A 20248-nucleotide genomic window follows, 5' to 3' on the forward strand; every position below is an offset into this window, starting at 1 on the left:
TGTCATTGAGGGGTGTTTAATGTTAAAGAGAAACTATACATCTGGGATGGTGGTGAGGAGGATTTAATAGAGCTGAACAAGGTGACCACCTGCATCCACTTCAAAGAGGAAAACCAGCAGCAGTACGAGGAGTGCTTATGCAGTCATGTGCACGTGTGTGCGTGCAATGCTTCTTTCTACTGATAAAATATGAAGTATATTGCCTATGAAGTATATTGCCTTTGCAAACATCCCTGGGCACCGGCAGCTTCTCCTCTATATTGACAAATTAAGTTTCATCATGGGATTAAAAGGAAAAAAAAAACCAATCACCTTCATGCACATAGCCCTGTAGTCCGAGCTGGACAGATTTCCCCTTTGCCCAGGTGGTACAGAAGAGCTAGGTGCTGGCTTCATGGGGACGCCCAGGCTGTGCGCTGGTCACCCACAGGTCACACCTTCCTTCCTCACAACAGCAGGTTGTAAACCTTCCTCCACCACACTGTGGTCTGTGCAGCATCCAGGAATAGTTTACAGGACTCTGGATTTTAAGCCATATTCTTGTAGAGGAGCCTTGGCTAACTTTCCCTCTTAATGTGACAAAGCCCTTTAGAGGGACCAAGAATTGGTTCCAGATTCCCCAGTGGGTTTAGTGGGGTGGCAGGGTTTGAAACTCAGGTAACTAGGACTTGCCCACATCTGGTTGTAATTTCAGATGTGCAATAACTATGCAAAATGCTGAGATTTACCGATGAGAGAGCAGAAAGAACCCACTCTTGTCCTTCTCGTTGGCTTTGTTTCTGTAATGAAATAGTGTGTGCTTGTGTGCAGGGGGGAGTTCATTTTGTCAGCACCTCCTCAGCCTCTTCAACCTGACTGAAACATCCAAGGGGAGATGCACCCAAAGACAAACTCCCCAGCAGAACTGAAGGAATGGCAAACCAGCTGGCCTGATGGGGGAAATTTCAAAACCAAAATGTCTCTTAAATAAGCTTCTTTAATTATTATCATCATCTGTTTATTTATACAAATATAAAATATATTTATATAGATTTATATAATATAGATTTGTTGCTTTGGTGGCTCCTTTCATTTACAGACGTACTGGTCGACGATCTCTGTGCACTTTTTACACTTGACGTAACAGCACCAATGGAACTTGCAGTGGCAACGCTCCACCTGGACACTCTTGAACTGGTCATAACCCCGTCCGCAGCACATCAGCTCACACCCATCCATGCCCTCTGAGGTCTTGTTGCACAGTCGGCCCTGGGTGCCCAGAGAGCCCGTGGTCTCATTGCGCAGGCAATAGTCCGGGCTGGGGTCGACGTAGACCAGGTCCTCTTGTGTCGGCATGTTGAAACGGTTGTTCACCAGCTCCAGCTTGCCCTTGCGGCTGATCCTCATGGCAGCAGCACTGTCGTACTTCTCCTTCAGCAGGTCGCCCACCTTGCGGAAGTCAGCCAGCTGCAGCCAGCAGGTCTTGAGGCTGCAGGAGCCTGACACACCATGGCACTTGCAGGCCACGTCTGCCAGCTTGTACACGGCCTGCAGGAAAAGAAATGCAATCAGGCAAAGCTGTGTTAATTCCTGCTGCACTGGCAGCTGGCTTAATTACAATGAATTCATCATGCTTTCATAACTGCTTTGATTATCCCACAATTTCTGTTGTTTCGCCCTTCAGAACAGACAAAAGTCTCCTCTTCCTCCTGTTGCGACTGCTGTGTTCCTGTCCCTAAATATTTCTATTTCTGGTCACATTGCCTCCAAACATGACTTTGTCACCACACTTTCTTATCCTCTGGCAGATTTCTGACTTGACAGCAGGATCAAGACCAGGAGAGAAGAGTCCTCTCTGCGTGGACTCTGGAAATTCCCCCAGTCTCACGGACCACGGTAGTATTGCATGTTTTTCCCTTCAGAGCTGTGAAAAGGGAAGACCTGGGAACATGCCCATTTCCTACCACCTGCACCAGGAACCGATAAGGGATACATCTGCATCCTTTTGAAATGAATCCATGGACCCACACCCTTTCCCTCCATCTCTGCTGAGAGAAACTCGTTCAGGGGCAGTGTCCAAAGGAGCCATTGCTTTCCGGAGAGGAGCAAGCAGGGGTGGTGATGAAAAAGATGAACACCTCTACCCTGGAACAGAGCAGCTCACCTCTGCTCGAGGTGTTACCAGGCGCCCTCCTTGAAGAGCAGGGTTGAGCTGCAAGCCCTAACTGCAAACCTGCGCCATCTTGTGTCCAGACATTTCCCTGCACCAACAGGACTGTGGCCACGCAGAAGGGCCTACGATTTAAACAGCAAACGCAAGATCTCGGGGCTGTCTTTTCCGAGATACTTTCAGCTATGTTTTCAGGAGTCTGCGGGGGCTGTAGATGGATCATACCTCTGAAAATCGGCATCAAAATTAACAAATAGTCTTGAAAATTCAGGCCAGTGAGCGTTAAACCCTGAGCAGAGCAAGTACATGATGTAAAGGATAATGGTGGTCACTCTCCTCCTCCCCACACTAGTTGGGAGAAGAGAGAAATATTGAAAAATATTCTAGAATAACAAAGCTCAAAATAAACTGAAAATGCAGGTTGCATTTGTTCTTTCCATTCATTTCAAAGACAGGTACAAAACTGCATGCTACATGAGATCCTGTCATCACACACAGGCGCTGAGAGAGTTTGCAGAGCGAAGACCTGGCATCCCCACACAATCAGTAACCCCGTGTTACAGCAGCTTACCCCCCCAGCCCTTGCTCCTCATGCTCTCACCATCAGACTCACATCTGCTCTGGCAGTACCCCTGCCAGATACCACGTGCCAAGCAGAGCTGTTTGGCATTAGCTGCAAAATTACCATCAAGGAACATGTGAAAAAACTAGGATGTTCTGAAGGAGATGGCAATATGTCTTCTAACCAGGTTTACTGCTGAAGAAAGCAGTCAAACACTGAGGTTTCTGTCTCGCTCACCAACACAGAAGAAAGCTCCCCAGCTCTCTGCATTCGCTTGCCAAGGAGTAGATGATTAAGGCAATTGACCGTACTGCAAGCAAAACCTTCTGCCTATGACTACGTTCTGGACCAGCAGCAAGAGGTCACATTTCTACAACAACTGGTTGCTCCTGGTCTAACTAATGTCTAGTGCTTTTGACAGCTAGTGAAGATCCAATTTGGCTTAATGGCTAAATCACATGGAGGCCAATCCAGCTCCCAAGAAAGTCAGTGGAGTGAGTCCTTAAAACAGAGAAGCTTTAGTTCTGCTCCCTGGAGCTCAATTTACTGAGGCAATCTCTCAGGGCGCAGCGTAACAGCTAAGGCTGGGAGTTAAGCACTTGTCTTGGATTGAACTACAACTGTGGAGGACCAACCACACTGTTACTTAAGGATTTCTGCTGTACTATAACCAGACAGAGCTACAGCTAAATTTCCCGAGCCCCAGACACTTACTATATCCTCACTGCACTGCCAGCCTGCTTGTTATAAGCTTGTGTTAGCACTTTTTGGTTACAGTTCTGTCAAATCCCAGGCCACTCGTGCCTCTCTTGTCCTTGCATGTGTTTTTATAAAGTATTATGATTCTTCCTAATCCTGGGCTTTGTTCCTTTAGAAAAACACTGCAACTTGATCCCTCTCAGTGAATGTCATGGGACTAAGTTCACTCCGACTCAGCTTTAAACAACTGATGCTCAAAACATCTGGCCTATGTGGGTAGTGGCTGTGCTGGGGAATGTGAACGCTACCAGTTATCACAGGTAAGCATGGTGCTACTCAGCCCCCTGCAGCTCCCACTATCAATGTCCCATGGAGGTAACCATAGCTTCAGCTGCTAAATGGCTCTCCCACTCTTCCCCTTTACTGCCTGGATGGGGAGAAAGCAGAGGGAATTGGAGAATTCCTCTCTAGCTGGGCTCAGGTCAAGGTAAAGCATAACAGACCCCACATGAAGTTCTGAGGGCAGGGTCTGATCGATGGCCATGCCACTTAAACAGGTTGAAAACACCTCTAATGGAAAGGCTTAAAGCCCCTTCCCATAAGCCCAAGTTCTCTTCCAATTCTTTTCTTGCAAGAACAGGAATGGGAAGAGAATTAATGGGGAATTCCTGTGTGGTCAATTAGCCAGACCCCCTTCCAGGCTCTTCTGGCAGTGGCTTGAGTGACTGATGACTGAGGCCTGCCATATGCCGACTGGGTAAACAGCACGGAAGGACTGACTGCCACAGTCTGCCAGACAGGGCGACAGATAAGGAACAGGGAGGAAATAAAAGAGGGTAATGGAGACCAATTGGAAGAAAAAGACAGATGGAAGGAAAGGACATATTGAGATAACAGCCAAAGACAAACAAACAAGGGCAATAAAGCTAGGAGCCACCACCACAAGGACTCCGACATGGAGTGAAGGGTGATGGGGTCAGAACTGCCTGCAAGATAAAAGACTTCTGGTCCCTTCCCATCCCTCTCAGCTCCTTCTGAGAACCATGGAGAGCAGGGACTATCTTCTCTGCTGCCACCAGAGCTCCTCAGAGTTCAAGGAGAACTTTCTCACCCACAGGAAACTGAGTGAGGGGACACGACAAAAGTCTGCCTAGAAATCAGAAGACATCAATTGGAAACACTGTCTGGGAAAGTGAGGCAAGGCTGTATGTGGGATGGCACCCGGTGGCTACTCAGCAATGCTCACTGCCTTGTCTTCAGTACTCCTTTCTTTCAGCACCAACTTTCGGGAGTATGGAGTTACACATGCACCTTCCTACTTCCAAAACCAGAATCTCAGAAGCGAAAACTTAACATTTAGGAATGCAGGACTAGATGGGACCTCCTTGGTTATTAAGTATGATCTCTTGCTATTGTAGGCACTGCTTCAAATAATATTTTCCTTAAATGTATAGAGTGCTCTTTTAAAAGCAATTAGGTTTTCAGCCACCATTATTCTGATCACTATTCCAATGATAAAGTATCTTTTTCTAATTTCCAGCCTAAATGTATTCACTTTATGCCCATTTGCTATTGTGCCAAATTGGCCTTTTGCTTAAAAAGTACTTTTCCTCTCCTATTATTTCTCCTACAAACACAGACATCAGTCATATCCTCTCTCAACTTTCACTTTGCTAGGCTAAACATGGCAAGCGATTCTAGCCCCCTTTCTTAAGGAAAGATTCCTATCCCTTGGGTCAACCATAACAAGCCTTCTCTAGTCTGAGGTCATTTTGCTTGGGAATATGAGAACATACAGTATTTTGGGACCTCACAAGAGCTTAACACAATGGCATTAGTATTCCCTCATGCTTTATGAAAAGACTTTCCCTAGTACATTATAGGATATTTACCACCTTCTGAGCCACATTACATCTGCAGTCATCTGCAGCTGACTGCTGCGCCCAATTCTTTTCTACTTGTTTCCTAATGACTAAAATGTTTTTCATACAAGACCTCAAATGATGGTCTTAACGTAGTTTTACCGGATATCATTAGCTGCTGTACAAAATTTGGATTCTCTTCTGTGTTCATAATACCTGCCACCTTTGCATCATCAGCAAATTTCATCAGCCCATTCCTCATTTTTGTGTTGAGGCTGAGAAACAAAAATACTAAGTGTTGGTCTTGAGGCAAATCCTTGAAGAACTGTGCTAATTAAGCTGTCAAGATCAAGATATGTCCTTTCACACAACTTACTGACATCTTTCCTTGAACCAGTTTCTTGTCTACCTCATAGCTGCTGCATTTTTCCTTATCCTTCCCAATTTAACCAACTGTTTCCCATGTGGAAATACATAAAATGTCTCCCAGAAGTTCAGATAAATGAGACCTATCAGATCTATTCTGCTTTTTAGGAAATCAGTGATGTTCTAAATGACTGTGTGATCAATCTTTGAGAAATTCTTCTCAAATTATTTCCCATTTTGCCTCTTCCTCTGAGATATCCTTTCCCTCAGGTCCTCCTCTAAATGCTGCCAAGGTCACCATGCCTGTGCTGCCAGGTGCCAGCTCTTTCAGAGTGCCAGGAAAGTAAGTGGGCACTCCTTGTGACTTGAGCGCTTTACGTTACCTGAGTTTTGCTTCCATCTTGGTTGTGATAAATTTCCATTTCCAGTCTTTCTCCTTTACTCCCATGCTAATATATTTCTAAGAGCCAAGAGGAAAGGCTGCCCTGTACTGGCCAAATACCACCCTGACCAGACAACCCTGGAACCTGTAGCAATGCCATCTCAGAGCCACCCCAGGTCTCATCTCTATCCAGATCCTTTCATATTCATCTCCTTTCCCAATCCTGACAACTCCATTCCTCACTACCCCTGAATCCTCATCCACTCAATCCATCCCAAAGCCCCACTCCCATTTACTCCAGAGCCCTCCGTTCTCCCAACCTTTTGCTGCTGCTTGACTCCCATCTGAATCATTTGACCTGATCCCAAACTCTCCTCCACCAGCAGCCCCCTGCACCATCCCACCCAACTCAGGTCCGCTGGCTCCAAACTTCAGTACTTGCTGCTCAGCTTCTCTTCCTCTACCTGACTGGAGAGTACAGCTGCCCCCTCATGCCTTCCTCACTCCCACAGGGTGCCAGCACCATGGGCCAATGTCCACTGTGATAGACCTTCCCTGCTCCTAGGGCACCCTGCCTGGCCTCTCCCAAAGAGCACAGTCCCAGGGGCATTTAAAAATCTACACTACGAGCACTTACTCCCCTCAGCAGAAATGTTGAGGACAGAAAAAGACATCATTGTGCAGCAGACTTATGGTACCCCTCCCCATGAGTAATGCTCCCCATTCCAACTTGAAGCCCCAGGTAAAGCATTCACTTACTTTAGGGACCAAAATTACTCTGTCTTTAGACAGTCCCATCCTCACTGACTAGCCATCTCCTTTCTTACAATCTACTCCAATTTGCAAAGTTTAAAAAACTTTTACTGTTTATTTTACTACCCATTGCAAGGTCTGACTCAGCATGATTTTTTACTGTTCTCACTTCATCTTTACACTTCTTGACCTCTAAGACAGAGCTTTTCATTATTTATTTGCTATCAGTTCTTTTTTTTCCATTCTTACTAGGCTCTCAGTCTATTCCTAACAGCTTCTCTGTGGTAGTTATTCATTCAGTGAGGTCTGGATAGTCTTCCTACAAGCTTTTTCCTCTTGCTTGGCATGCAGAATTGTAATGGCTTTAGCATCTTGGCCTTGAAAAAGTTCCAGACCTCCTCCACATTGAGTTCCTCAGCTGAGTTTACTAACTGGCTCCCTTAGTTTATCAGAGTTTGTTCTTTGAAATCCACAAGCTTAATTACACACTGGTTTATACTTTCATTTAATTTAATCTAAAATGACTTGTGTTCATTTAATCTAAGGTTATTTTCTACAGCCATCTGTTCCACAGTCTACAAAAACCAAGCTTGAAATAACATTGTCTTTTGCTGGCCCCCTTGGAAAGCTTTTGACCAGGTCCTGTGTTAACTGGAGACACAGAAATCACCTTGAGAGCTTGTCTGTGGAGTCCAAAGAAGCATGGGCACTGTAGTATTCCAAGAACAATTTAAACAACTTTCTGCACCGTAGTAAAGGCAGGACATAACTGGTTTTAGCTCTGTCCTTAAAGAAGGACAAAGCTTTCTTTCATCTAAAACAGTATCCTCATCTGAAATCACAACTCAGTGAGATTCTTGCCCATATAACAAGAATAACAAGACAGGGTGGTGTTTTACGCGTGCTGTGGAGCAAGTATCTTCTGACTTGATCTTCTAATACAGATGTTACTACAGTTCAGCTGGCGCCTCAAACTATTGGCCATATTCTGTCTCTGGATCCCTCAAGGCAATAGGACTGGCTCTTAAAAAGTCTCATAACATATTCACTCCCTATTTTAGGCAGGGTATTTATTTGTAGTAATCCAAGTTCATGACTCCATACATATAAGATGTTCAAAGCATGTAATGCAGAGAAGAATGTAACTTTCAGGCTACTACTCTGTGGAGGAATGCCCCCCTGCCCTCATTTCTAAGCAAATGCATACCCTCTGCCCTTTCAAGCCAAAAAAACCCCCAACCGCAAACCAAGACCCACTGAGTTCTACAGCTTTTAAGTCCACAGTTTTCCACCTACTGCACATTTACCCCAATTTGATTTTGCAAAAGAACCATGGAGTATATGCAATGCTTCAACCTAACACGCTGATTTCACAATCAAAAAAAAATCGAGCAAATCTTCTTTGGTGGCAAAATGAAGCCAAAATTACATGCAGAAAAGACAGACATACATGGGAAAGGGAAAGATAATTCAGTAACAATTAGAAGTAAGAAATGGGAGAAAATTGATAAGGAAACTAAAGATATTAGTTAAGAATGTGCAAAACAGCAAGGCTAAGTACACTTAATAGGATTTTTTAATATGCATTAGAAATAAAATTAACCATAGAAAAGCTCACTACTAGGGAAGAATGATAAAAATTTTAAACACCCTGTGGAAAAGGCACAAATGTTCAAGTAAGTATTCCTGTTCCACGTTTGGAAAGAGGCAGGATTACATAGTTGTACTGCATATGAACAATGCCACGCCTTCCAGGCTATTAATCACAGAGGAATTGTGTAAAAAGCAAGTATGCATACACTGAACGCATACAAAAGGGGCAACTTCACCTATGTTTACAGCATCAGTGAGACCAATACCAGAGCCCTGCATGTCATTTTGGTATCCAGTTTCTTAAAGAATATGGGAAAACTGGCAAGGGTACACTAAAGTGATATGAAAATGACTTGATGGCCAATAAGAACCTCTGAAAGTGAGAGAGTCTTCAGTGCTCAATCTAGTTTGTCAAGAAAGAGTGGTGAATAAATTACAGTAGAAAATACTTCTATGCAGAGGAAACTGATTATTAAGAGGCTTTTGGATCTAGCTGTAAAAGTCAGAAAAAGAACTGATTGGAAGCTGATGCCAGATAAATTCAAATGATAATGAGGTACAGTGTTGAAAGTGGGTGATTAATGATGGTAGCATGCTACAAAGGGAAGCAATGCATTCACCATCCCTAGGGGTTTCCAGATCAAAACTGCGTATCTTCTCAGAAAACGTCTATCACCTAGATGCAAATTATTTATTTTGCCCAATACCAAAGTAACTGAGCAAGGCATAAGTTTCAGAGATAGCCAGGTAGCCTGATTCAATATTTGCTTCTGGCCTTACATTCCCAAAAATCTGAATGATGGCAGTAGAAGAGAACTCCACATGCCAACAGATTCTTCTTTTCACCACCAGCCTGTCACTTTGGCAGCTCTGAGAAGTCAGTTTCTGAGATGTAAACCTTGAAAGCGGGCCATGACAGCACCTAGTTTGTTTGGAAAGGGCTTACATGTCTGCACACGTGTGCCATACAGTACCTCAACAGACCCAAAAACTCACTGGCTTTAGCAATAGAAGCCTGCCATTCAAACTGGAATATAATACTGTCAATATTGTGTGTATTCACAAAAATGCAGAAAATGTGACCATACACTGTTACTGGGGCATCATTGGATTATACCTCATCAAACCACCAAGTAATTCGGTATCTAGCTATCTCAAGCCTTCTGAATCAGCCTCAAGAGGAAAGGGTAAGCATTCAACTTACCCTGCGACCAGCCTCGTTGTTCTGCAAGTTCATCAGCATGCGAGCCTGCTCCTCTGAACCTCTCACATAGTTCTTCTCCCTCTCCTTGGCATCCACAAACTCCTTGGCAAAACGATATCCATACTCCACGTTATCCCCGCAGCCACCCCACAGCCAGTCTCGGGGCAAGTCCTTGGGCCGGGCCGTCCGGCTGCAGCCACAACTGGAGAGCTCTCCTTCGCGGCAAGCCCGGCTGATTGCGTTCACCACCCCGGCAGCACTGACAGCATAGGTGAAAGCAGTCTCTCGGCTCCCTGTGAGAGAGATGCGAGAAGCAAATTAACAAGAGACAGATCTCGTTTAACAAACGCAACGCGCAGCAAGGAGCAAGCAAAGGGGCTCCAAACAGTAGGACATGGTGTGCTGAGAAGGTGCACAGAATTAATTGGAACAAAAGAATGGGATGATCAAGCGCAAGGGCACCACTCTGCTCTGGTAGAGGGGGAACCGTCCTAACTCATGTCGGCATCCCATTTTTGTTTTCATTTCACAATAACAGCTCCAATCAATTGACTGGAGCTGGCAGTTTCTTTGTAACCAGGATCAAACCCAAATCAGATTCTCTGACACACACCAGGAACAGTCTGAGATTCCTGCTGTTGCCTGGAGGAATGTCACTGGGAAGAGCATGTTCTTCATGAATTTGTAGGTGCTGCTCCTCAAGGGTTACTATTTTTATTACACCTATGTTTGGCCATTTAAGAGCCCTGGAAACTCCAGGCCTTCCCCAAAAGAAATAGCAATACCACAGGCAGGGACTGCTCTGCCTCTTTCCCCTTTAGTATCCTCTCCTTTTAATGTGAAGAAAACTCATGCAGCAAGAGGGTTATTCACTTGCTGAAAATACAGCTGTTGCCTTAGCCACTGAATTTGCCAATAATCATTGGGAACAACTAACGAAGTTGGGTCTGTGCAAAAGAAGCGTTCTGGTTAAGCCAGATATCACTCTGGAATGGTTTTCATTCAGTTGGGACAAGCACTCTTTACAGGCTCCTCAGTTCATCAACCTTATTTTGTTTACATAAGGCCAGCTGTGAATTGTTTTGAAACAAACTGAAGAAAACCCATTTTTACACTAAAGCATCAAGGCAGAGGCTCTCCCAATGCCTACAGAACTGCACTGCTGGAACGAGTAAAACTTTCCCATGTAGACAATAATAAATGAAAAGACTTTCCATTAGCAGGTTTACTAGAGACTGCCATGCCTGGAGTGTATGCTCCATACAGCTCAGAGTCTGAGCCAAGCAGCTGGATCGGGTCTCCAGCTCTGTATTCCTGGCAGTGATTCAGCCCCAATTTGACCCGGGCACCAACGCAGCCAGAACACTGCACGAGGCCAAGTGTGCTGCAGGTCTGAAGGGCGGGGGGGGGAGCATAGAGGGGAATGAAGAGGAGAAGGAGGCAATCCACACCTGCACTCTCACCACACGGTGTAATAAACGACACCTTCAGAGTAATTGTGTGCGTCACCAAACTTTCAGGTGATAAACAGAACAACTGCCAAAGCTTCATTGGGGTAAGCAATCTGATTGTGAAGAGCTACTTACACCAAACCCCAGCAAGATGCTCTCAAGCAAATTTGAATGACTTCAGAGGGCAGATCCTCCAAGAACAGTTTGTCACCAGCCCACGAGGCTCTCAGTGCCAGCTCCCTCAGCAGGACTGAGCTGATGCTTTTGGTATGCTCTTGTTCCAATTTGCATGTGCTGACAATCTGTAATTAATAGCAGCTTATCACCAGCTTAGTGGTAATGACCCAAGACAAAGGCAAGGCTGTGAATGGCATCCACCTTGCAGAACAACTTGTGATTTTTTTTCCCCCTAAATGTGAGTTGTTTCTCACAAGTTGTAAGGGTTTCTGCTCTGGAGTACAGCACAAGGCTGATAAAATGCTACAGGACACATTAGAGAAGGGAGGGCCTTACTAGCAGGTCACAAGAAGAGAACTATGCACCCCCAAACCTCCCTGGTCCGAGAGTTAGAGAGGAGTGACTAGGTAAGGTAATTCAGCAGAGACTGCCCCAGAAGGGAGTTATGGTCATTTTTCAGCAACCAAAATTAAGCTTTTATTCATCTACTAGTTTGTTTTACATGTTACAAGTATTTTAAGGTAAAGGTCCAATGTGCAGTTTTGCTCCTACCAGTCTGTGCCTGTATGGTGAGAGCCCTGCAGACACACCAATCACCCTGTTAAGTAGAGCACTCCCTGCACCTAGAGATTAAATACATACAAGGAAAGGACGTCCCTGTGTTACAGCTTGTGCAACAAAGCCTGCATGTCTTCCAGGTGCATAGCACCCTTACAACTTCATTGAGACCCCTGAAAGCATAGACTGGATTTACACTTTTGCTGTCCATGTTTTAACCGTCTCCACATTCCAGATGTAGCAGTGCAACTCGACGTGCAGCCCCTGGATCTGCATGAGGCGTTTAGGCTGCTGAGGATGGTGGTGGGAGAGGCTGAAACGAGTCACGGTGGGGTTTTCCCCCCCCCTTGCTGCCCACGAAGCAGAACAAACCATGGTGCTTGCTACACGTAGGTTTGGTAGACTGCAGCTTGGTTTGGGAGGCAGGATCGGACATGTGCATGAAACCCTGTGCTAATACAAAGCAAATTTGTAGCTGGCAACTGTGGGCTTATACATCCCAGTTTCCTCTGCTTTCCTGCCACACCTTCCAGCCTTGGAAAAGTATTTGGGGTTTCGCTCATCATCTCAAAGCTCGCTCCAGTTCCACACCTCTGTGCTGTCATCTCAAAGGACAGGGGTGTTATTCCCCAAATTTGTGCAGGCGAGAACAGAGGTTACAGAGGCGGTCAGGCAGTTAACCCCCCTTCTGCCCTCTCCCCCGGTCCTGCCGAGCCCTCCCGGACCACCGTGCCCTGGGCAGGCCTGGGACGATGCGGGGGGCTGCGGCCCCCGGGAGGCTCTGCCCGCGGGTGCGGAGCTCCACGGAGCTCTGCTGCCCTCCTGTGCCCGCCGGCCACCGGCCACAGGACCGGGAGCCCGGGGCTGCGGCTGCTTTCAGGGGGCACAGTGATGCCAGGGTGAGCTGTGCCCAGGCAAGGTGTTGGTCCCCAGGGCCTCCTCTTCTGGAGCTGCACAAGGAGGAGATGGGAGAAGAACTGACCCCAGTGCGGAGGCTGACGCAGAGATGATGAAAATGTGTCGCTCTAACTTTTTTGATGAAAAAGTTTTGTTTTCAACTGTTTTTTTCTAAAGCATCTCCCTAAAGTTTGCCGACCTCGAAGAAAAACGAGGAAAAATATTTCTCTTTGTTCTCTTCTTTTATGACTCTTTTTTTTTTTTTTCTCTTTTTGCATTTGAAAAGGCAGAAGAGATAACATCTTTGGCTCCAGAAAGGACTGGACTGACCTGGAAACCCCAGCCTTGCATTTAGGATTGCACCGATGTAGATACACTCTCTCCTCCCCTGAGGAAATTCTAACCTGACCTTTTTGGGTGCTCTGTCCTCTCCCTCATAAATGTAGAAGTAAGGAATGTGTCTGTATATAGATATATATGCACACACAGAGTCTAAAATCTGTATTGACAGAACAAGAAGCAACTTCAGAAGGATAGATTTTGTACATCGCCAGATATCATTATTGAATAAACCACATTTAAAAGAGCAATTCTCACGACAACACAAACACTATAATAAAACAATGCTAAAAAGCAGCCTGCTTCAGTGCTGTGGATGCTTCTACAAAAGCTTTGTATCACTGGACTGTCTCACCTCTATGAAATGCACAAAATGAAGGTGTAATGATTAAACACAGACTGACCGGGTCTCCCGTTTCGGAACTGAGCCGAGTTCTGCGAGGGGGAAAGGAAACGAATCTTCCAGGTTTCTGAGTGAACACCCTTGGGAGGCTCTCGCAGGCTTAGGACTTGGCCAGGGCAGGTCCTCCCCACCTCTCACAATCTAGAGCAGCTCAAGAAATCCTATATGCCATGCCTGCATCGGTGGGTGGGCAGCTGAGGGTTGTTGGCACACTACACACCTTCTGGGTCCTTCTTATCTCTTCCCCTCCTTCCACAACACTCTGGCATGCCTCTGCACTCTTGCAGATATTCTGGTCTCCAGACCTTTCTCATGTCATTGGCACAGAGTACAGAAAAAGGGCTGTGGTCCAGGATTGGGGCTCAGAGGTTGAAAACAGCAGACAGGCACACAGTATGAACCCAGAGAAGAATGGCTTTATAGTTGACACAATCTGAGAGATTGAAAAGCTTTGTTTTCTTCCCCAGCATGGAAAATAAATTTGCTGAAATGATGAGCAATGCCTCATTACAAAGTAGGAAAAAGTAAAAGCATAAGGTGGAACTAAGAGACAAGAGAAGAGGCAGCATCCCCCTCCACAGCAGCTTATCACTGACTGGACAACAGTGATGAATCATCATAGACCCAGGCCACCTCTGATGACATTTTTCTTACTTCTCTTCTGCGCTGTCTTGTGCTGGAGTATAAACATCTGAACATGCTCTAACTGACCAAAGAATCTAAAGGAGATAGGTTCAAAACTCTTTGTTAGGATAGGTTTTTAAACAGCAGGCAACTGCAGGCAGTCACCTCACAGACACTACCATCAGCAGATTCCTACCAGAGATACAACAGTACTCCTAGCAAACAAATGCACACACACAAACCAAACAACAGCAGCAGGACTGCTGGACACATGCCCATCATACACCCACACCATCTCTTTCCTCATCAAAACCCAAATCTACTCCCAATCTAAACTAACAGAATCAAATTCATTTAGAGAGGAAGAATCTTCCCTCTTCCACTATTCACTCCAGTCCCTTCTTCCCGTACACCCTCTGATCCTTCCTGACAGCTTGTCATCCTTCAGCTCTGATCTTTGCTTTCTCTTAGTTCACCCTTACTTCTTTTCTCCAGATCTGGACTCGCACACTGGACCAACCCAGGGCTGAAGGAATGCACTAAAGAAGAGGTGGTTTGCTCCAGGAGGAGAGATTCCTATTTTCTTGTGTCCTTGTGGAGTCACTAGGATCAATTCGGGGATTTGAAATTTACCCTGTTCTTTAGGATAAGTTACATGTGAGGGACAGACACCAGAAGGGAGAGATGGAGGTGTATTTTCTGTCCTTTCCCTTTGGTGGCTGAAATTTCAGTTTTATAGCCCAAAGCAGAAGTTTTAACAATCTGGGATCGCATGCAGCCTCATCTGGCCACACCCTTGCTATCAGAAAGCGAGAGATCAGTGATGCGCAGATGCCTTGGATGTATGTCAGGATCTGAGAGCATGTGTCAGGAAATGGCATTTCCCAGGGGAGCATTTCCCCAGAGAAGCAGAGACTTGTTGGGGTATGAGCTGGGCAGAAAGGGAGGAATTAGAATGGCTCTGGTGGGCTGAATTAGGAATCGTGAAAGGTTGAGTAACACGTGCAGAAATATCTCTAAAATTCTCTAGGATGACACATAAGAATTTTAGGATCAAACCTAAGGGATCACAGCACTTGGTTACTCTGCTGCCCTATCGCCTTGACGCCCCAGAGGTATTAAAGATGCATCTCTTGCTGTCCTGCTGCCTATGTGGGGTTTTTGAGAGCTAAGTCAAAAAGGTGCAAGTAGTGCTGGGGGCAGCTGGGGGTGCAGGAGCTGGAGGTCTTTTTCCATCCCTTGCTAAGTGACCTCACAACCGAGAAATAGTACTGGTTCTTCAGTGTCAATGATCAGCTTTGTGGATGGGAAACAAAACCTTTTCACACTGGGGTTGGAGAGGTGCTTGCATGTGTGTTCGTGTGTTTGTGTGAGTGGCTGTTTTAACACCTTTTCTTTATTGTCCTGGCTGTCGGACACATCAAACCCAGCCCGGATTTCTCAGTTTCTTGCCACCAGATGATTGCATTTCAAAAGGAGCTCGGACAATGTAGCTAGGTCACACCTCAATTCAAGTGCAGCAATGGCCTGTCAATGTGCCTCTTAGGGCCAGCAGGGCAGGAATTATAAAAATCTCTTAGGTTTATACAGAAAGTGGCAGAACAGAGAGGGGGGAGATCCCATGCCAGGGGAGTCCGTATTTCCCGCATCTCAGGGCTGCATTCCCTGTCCCAGGGCGCTCCAGATGTTGGGAAGGATAACACGGGTCCATTGTTCCTTTCTCCAGCTTCTTCCCTCTCTACCTTTAAACAAGCACACAAAACAAAAGCAGCCCCCCTCTTCCTGACCTTCCCACGCCTCCCCCCCGAGAAAGTGTGTGTGTGTGTGTCCCGTCGCCCCAGCTGGCTCCTGCTGTGGCTCAGGTACACTGCTGCCACCCGCCCAGGAGCGGGCAGCACCCGGGCAGCACCAGCACACCAGGGAATGGAAAAAGCTCGTTAAAGGCAGCTTTAGGAGCCGTGCTAATGGGGGTCATCGCTCCCACGTGTGTATTTGAAGAAAGGGAAATGCACAGGGACAGCCGGCCTGCGCCCAGCACCTGCCCCGTACCGGGTGCTCCTACCTATTTTCATGACCCGCCCGAAGACGGAGGTGTTGTCCACCGTGCTGCAGTTCCACCGCCGCTGCCGAAACTGGTACTGGCACTCCTTGATGGCACTGCGGGCCCCTTCCCCGATGAACACCATGTGCTCCTGGTAGAGCTGGCAGAGCTTGCGCTGCCCGGGGGAGAGCCCCGGCAGCTGGCTGCACACCGGCTGGGCGCCGATGATGTACATCTCAGGTCTCTGGATGGGATTCATGGCCAAGGACCTACGATGAGAAAAACATCCAAGGGAGTCTGGAGGGAGAGGCCCCCTTCGCAAAACGCCCGGCACCTTTCCCCGCCAGCCCAGCCCAGCCCCGCTCCCAAAGCCCGGCCGCATTTCTCATGTCAGCTGCCTCCCTCTACGGCTCTGCCAGATGCGAGGCTTTTCCAGGGCTCTAGCAGGAGAAACACAGCTCGTTTGTAACCCGAGTTTAAACACAGAGGACACCCGGGATGGGGAGGGGGCAGAGAGAAAGCTCAGCACTTTCTCTGCAGAAGAAAGCGAGCTGCTTTTTTACAGACGGCCCGAGCGATGCCTGCCTGCAAACCGGGCTGTTTGCTGCTCTTTAGGGGAAGGGGGCTCGGCGGCTGCTCCCCGGGCTTTTGGCAGCGGGTAGGAAACCTTACCCATCCTCTCCTTACGCGTCCCCCAAGCCTAAAGCCCGGGCGGCATTTCAGCGCGCCCGTCCAAAAAGAGTCCAGAAATGCCTGGAGGAGAGGGGCTGCGTCCCACGCCCCGAGAAACTGGGCAGGGACAGCGGGCGGGAGGAACCTGGAAAGAAGCGAGCGGCTGCGAAAGAAGCCTGGCAGGCAGGAAAGTTCCGGCGGGGAGCGCCGGGCTCCGCCGGTCGTCCCCCGGTCCCCGGTCCCCGGTCCCCAGCCCCGGTCCCCGGCCGGCGGCGGCGGACAAAGGCGCCGCCGGCTCCCCCGCGCCCTCACTCACCACCAGGAGTTGGCGTCGGCCACCGGCGAGGTGCAGCTGCAGAGGAGTGCGGCGGCGAGGGCCAGCCTCGGCCCGGTCATGGTGGGCTGCGGGCGGCGGCGCTGGGGCAGCCCCCGCAGAGCCGGCCGCCGGGACGGGGCGCCCTGCGGAGAAGCACCGAGGAGGAGCCCTTGGAGCGGGGCCTGCGTGCGGCGGGGGCGCGGCGAGCACAGCCCGCCTGCCGCCCCCTCCCACCCCGCAGGACCCTCCCCCGGCCGCCGCCTCACGGGGGCTCCGGCGGCGGCCCAGCCTCGCCCCCCCGCTCCCGCCCGCCCGCCCTCGGCCCGTGGGCAGGGGCCGCTCTGCCGCCGCCGACAGAGCCTCCCCGTCCCGCCCCGGGGGGAGTGCGGAGACGTGTGGGGCTGGCCTCGCCCGTAGGGGCGTCGGGAAGGGCCTCCGGGCCGCCCTCGGCTCGGCCGCCTTTGATGCGCCCCCCCCGCCCCCGCCGTGGTCCGCCGGTGCCCCCGCGGGCCGTGGCGCGGCGTGGCGCGGAGCCCCGCGGCCGCAGGTGTGCGGGGAGCCGGCGGGGCACATCAAAGCGCCGCGCTGGCCCCGCTGCCTTTGTAATGCAGGGCCGGCTCGGAAACGAGCTGCCCCCTCCCCAAAACGGCCTCCAGAAGGGCCCCGCGCCATGGCCCCGGCCCCGCGCCCCGGGCGGGGGGGCTGCGAGGCTCGGCGGGGCTGCGGCGGCGAGCGCAGATGGGGCTGGCACCAGAGCCTGATGGCTTTATGGGCAGGGGGGGCGAGCAGCAGAAAAGCTTCAAAGGCTCCTCCGGTCCAAACACCCCTCTCCCTTCCCCACTCGACCCATCGCGAACCTCAAAGGCGGGGGGCAATCTGACAGCTCCTCAGCCCCTTCCCCTCCCAGACACCGGCACAAAGCAAAGGCGGGTGTCCCGGAGCCCTGCGGGTACTTGGCACAAATGCTCCTCGCACCCTGCGTCCCTCACGCCGCAGGGAAACAGCCACCACACCATCGCCACTGCTGCTGCCGTCTCCATCCCTACACAGCCTCCCACCGTCCTGGCCCACCCTGCAACACACGGTCCCCACCTCTCCATCATGGACAAATGTACTCCCCCTCCTCTCCCACACAGCTTCCTCGCCGGGCCTGGCGTCCCCCAGACCCTGCCCCTGCGGCGGTTCCCCGCACACAGGTGGAACATGTGGGTCCCCCCCAGGTTGTAGCCATGGAGTACATGGTCCAAGGCCTGCAAGAACCTGGCCTTTCACTCTGTCTGCCTCACGAGCAGCGCCCGAGACATGAATCACCAGACTCGGCAGCTCGGACCACTGAAGTATATTTTTTATCGAATTCCTCGCACCCGCCACGGTGGACTTGCTGTGTTTGTTTGCAGCACGCTTCGCTTCCTCCCCCATCCAGATGTGCTGTACCTGCAGCTGGCTGCCCATCTCACCTGGCAGGCAGATGTGGGGCTGCAAGTGCCAGAATTAGCCTCAGGACAAAAAAGCCTTGTGTGACCCAGAACCTGGGCAGGAGGGGAGTTTTACTGCTTGGGCACAGCAGGATCCATGTCTGAAGAAAACAGGGTGAACTTTATTCACATCTTCTATATCCTCCCTTTTCCTCACACAGCCCCAAGCGTGACGGAGGGACAGCGAGGTGTATGTGTGTGTAGCCACGCATACATGTTTTGGGTCTGTTTCTATAGGGAATAGACCGAATGGAAAGTTTATCTCCGGGAGTCTGGGGAGGAAGGAAGTTGTGTATGGATGAATGGCTTTTCCATGACAAACAATGAGTCTGCACAGACATGGTGTGATGTCACCTAAAGAATTTCCAAGCCAGCCTCAGATACAGAAAACCTTCTCACTGGCAGAGATGAACGAGTCCCACCTTCCCATCTCACCACAGCCAGAAGGAAGAACTAGGGCAGGGAGAAAAAAAAAGCCCTCGCTGTCTCACACACGCATACAAGGCATGTAAATAGATGACACGATGGGAAAGGTGCATCTCCAAGCTTCACCCTCACCAAGCCTACTCACGGATTCTGAGAAAGGAGTAAACCATGGTGGCTTGGTGCCTCTCCCAGCCAGGAATGTGAGACAGCAGCAGCCGATGAGGCACTTCCACAAATACAGGTGATGTCAATGTCCGTGTTCGTGTGAGCTTCTCTGAGTGCACGTGCGCAGCCACAGCACTCCACGGGGCAACGGGGAGGTACCACCACACAGCGCTGGACTGGTGGTCCACCTCCGGCACCGTGGTGTGGTGGAAACAAAAACCTTTCCAGCTGGTAAAGCCTGGGAGATGCTCACGTGAAACTTGGTCCAGAAACATACAGCATTGATTAAATATCTCATTTTAAGTATTAATATCTGAAGGCAGCCAATGATTAATAACAGCAAAGTGTTGTGAATACTGCTAGTAGCAACCTAACTGCCAACAAACACAAGCAAGGCAATGATCTTATTTTGAAACATGAGACATAAAAATTGCCGTATGGGATAAAGATTGCTTATCCAGCCAACCTAATATCCTGTCAAAGGCAGCAACTAAAGGGGATGCTTCAGCAGGAAAGGTCTGAAACTCTGAATTCTACCTAAATTCTGCTGCTGGCAAAAGCGACTGCCATAGAGTTAAGATGTCAATTATGGAAGTGAGAACTTTTTAAGGTGCTGGAAATAATTTCTTCACTGACTGTGTTTATGACTTCAGATAAAGCGGTAATAGCAGGTGAGGCATTGTTGGAGGGATTTAGCCTCAGCCAGCAACTTCCAGACCGAAAGCTGCAAAGCACTTGACTGGTGGTCTGAAGAACACTATCCCTCTTCCTTGCGTCTGTTTCTACTTGCCACCAAAATCTTGAAAGCAAGCTTACAGTTTTGTAAATAAAAACCTTGGGTTATTTTTCAAGCCCAACTGCAGGAATGGTTCAAACAGCTTTCGCAAGTTTGTTTGCCAAAGCAGGGCTGGGTGGGAGAAGTCAGTGAAATTTTCTGAGGATGAGAGGTGGGGTGAAGGGGGGCTGCTGGTGGGCTGGGATGAACGGAGTTAGTGAAGCGTCAGGTAAGAGAGGGAGGTAAGAAGCTGCCAGGGGGTAATCCTGGATGACCAACTGGGATGCTGGCAGGGTTATCAGGACTTTGGGGGTTCAGGGGAAGGAGGCTACTGAGCAGGATTTTGGGGTGGCTCCACA

At 49.0% G+C, this 20248-nt stretch overlaps 1 protein-coding gene across 1 annotated transcript in view; it reads right to left on the minus strand.

The window, feature by feature from the left end:
- WNT5B (Wnt family member 5B) overlaps nt 1–20248 on the minus strand; it is a 75753-nt gene continuing 55505 nt past the window's right edge. The window contains exons 2-5 of the mRNA XM_074825348.1: nt 17049–17191; nt 16082–16329; nt 9571–9863; nt 1–1527 (exon numbers count right to left, since the gene is read on the minus strand). Coding sequence (XP_074681449.1) covers nt 1069–1527; nt 9571–9863; nt 16082–16329; nt 17049–17191 — 1143 coding nt within the window. The 3' untranslated portion in view covers nt 1–1068. The remainder of the gene's footprint in view (nt 1528–9570; nt 9864–16081; nt 16330–17048; nt 17192–20248) is intronic.

Source organism: Strix aluco, chromosome 5 (assembly GCF_031877795.1).
Source record: "Strix aluco isolate bStrAlu1 chromosome 5, bStrAlu1.hap1, whole genome shotgun sequence".
NCBI lineage: Eukaryota > Metazoa > Chordata > Aves > Strigiformes > Strigidae > Strix > Strix aluco.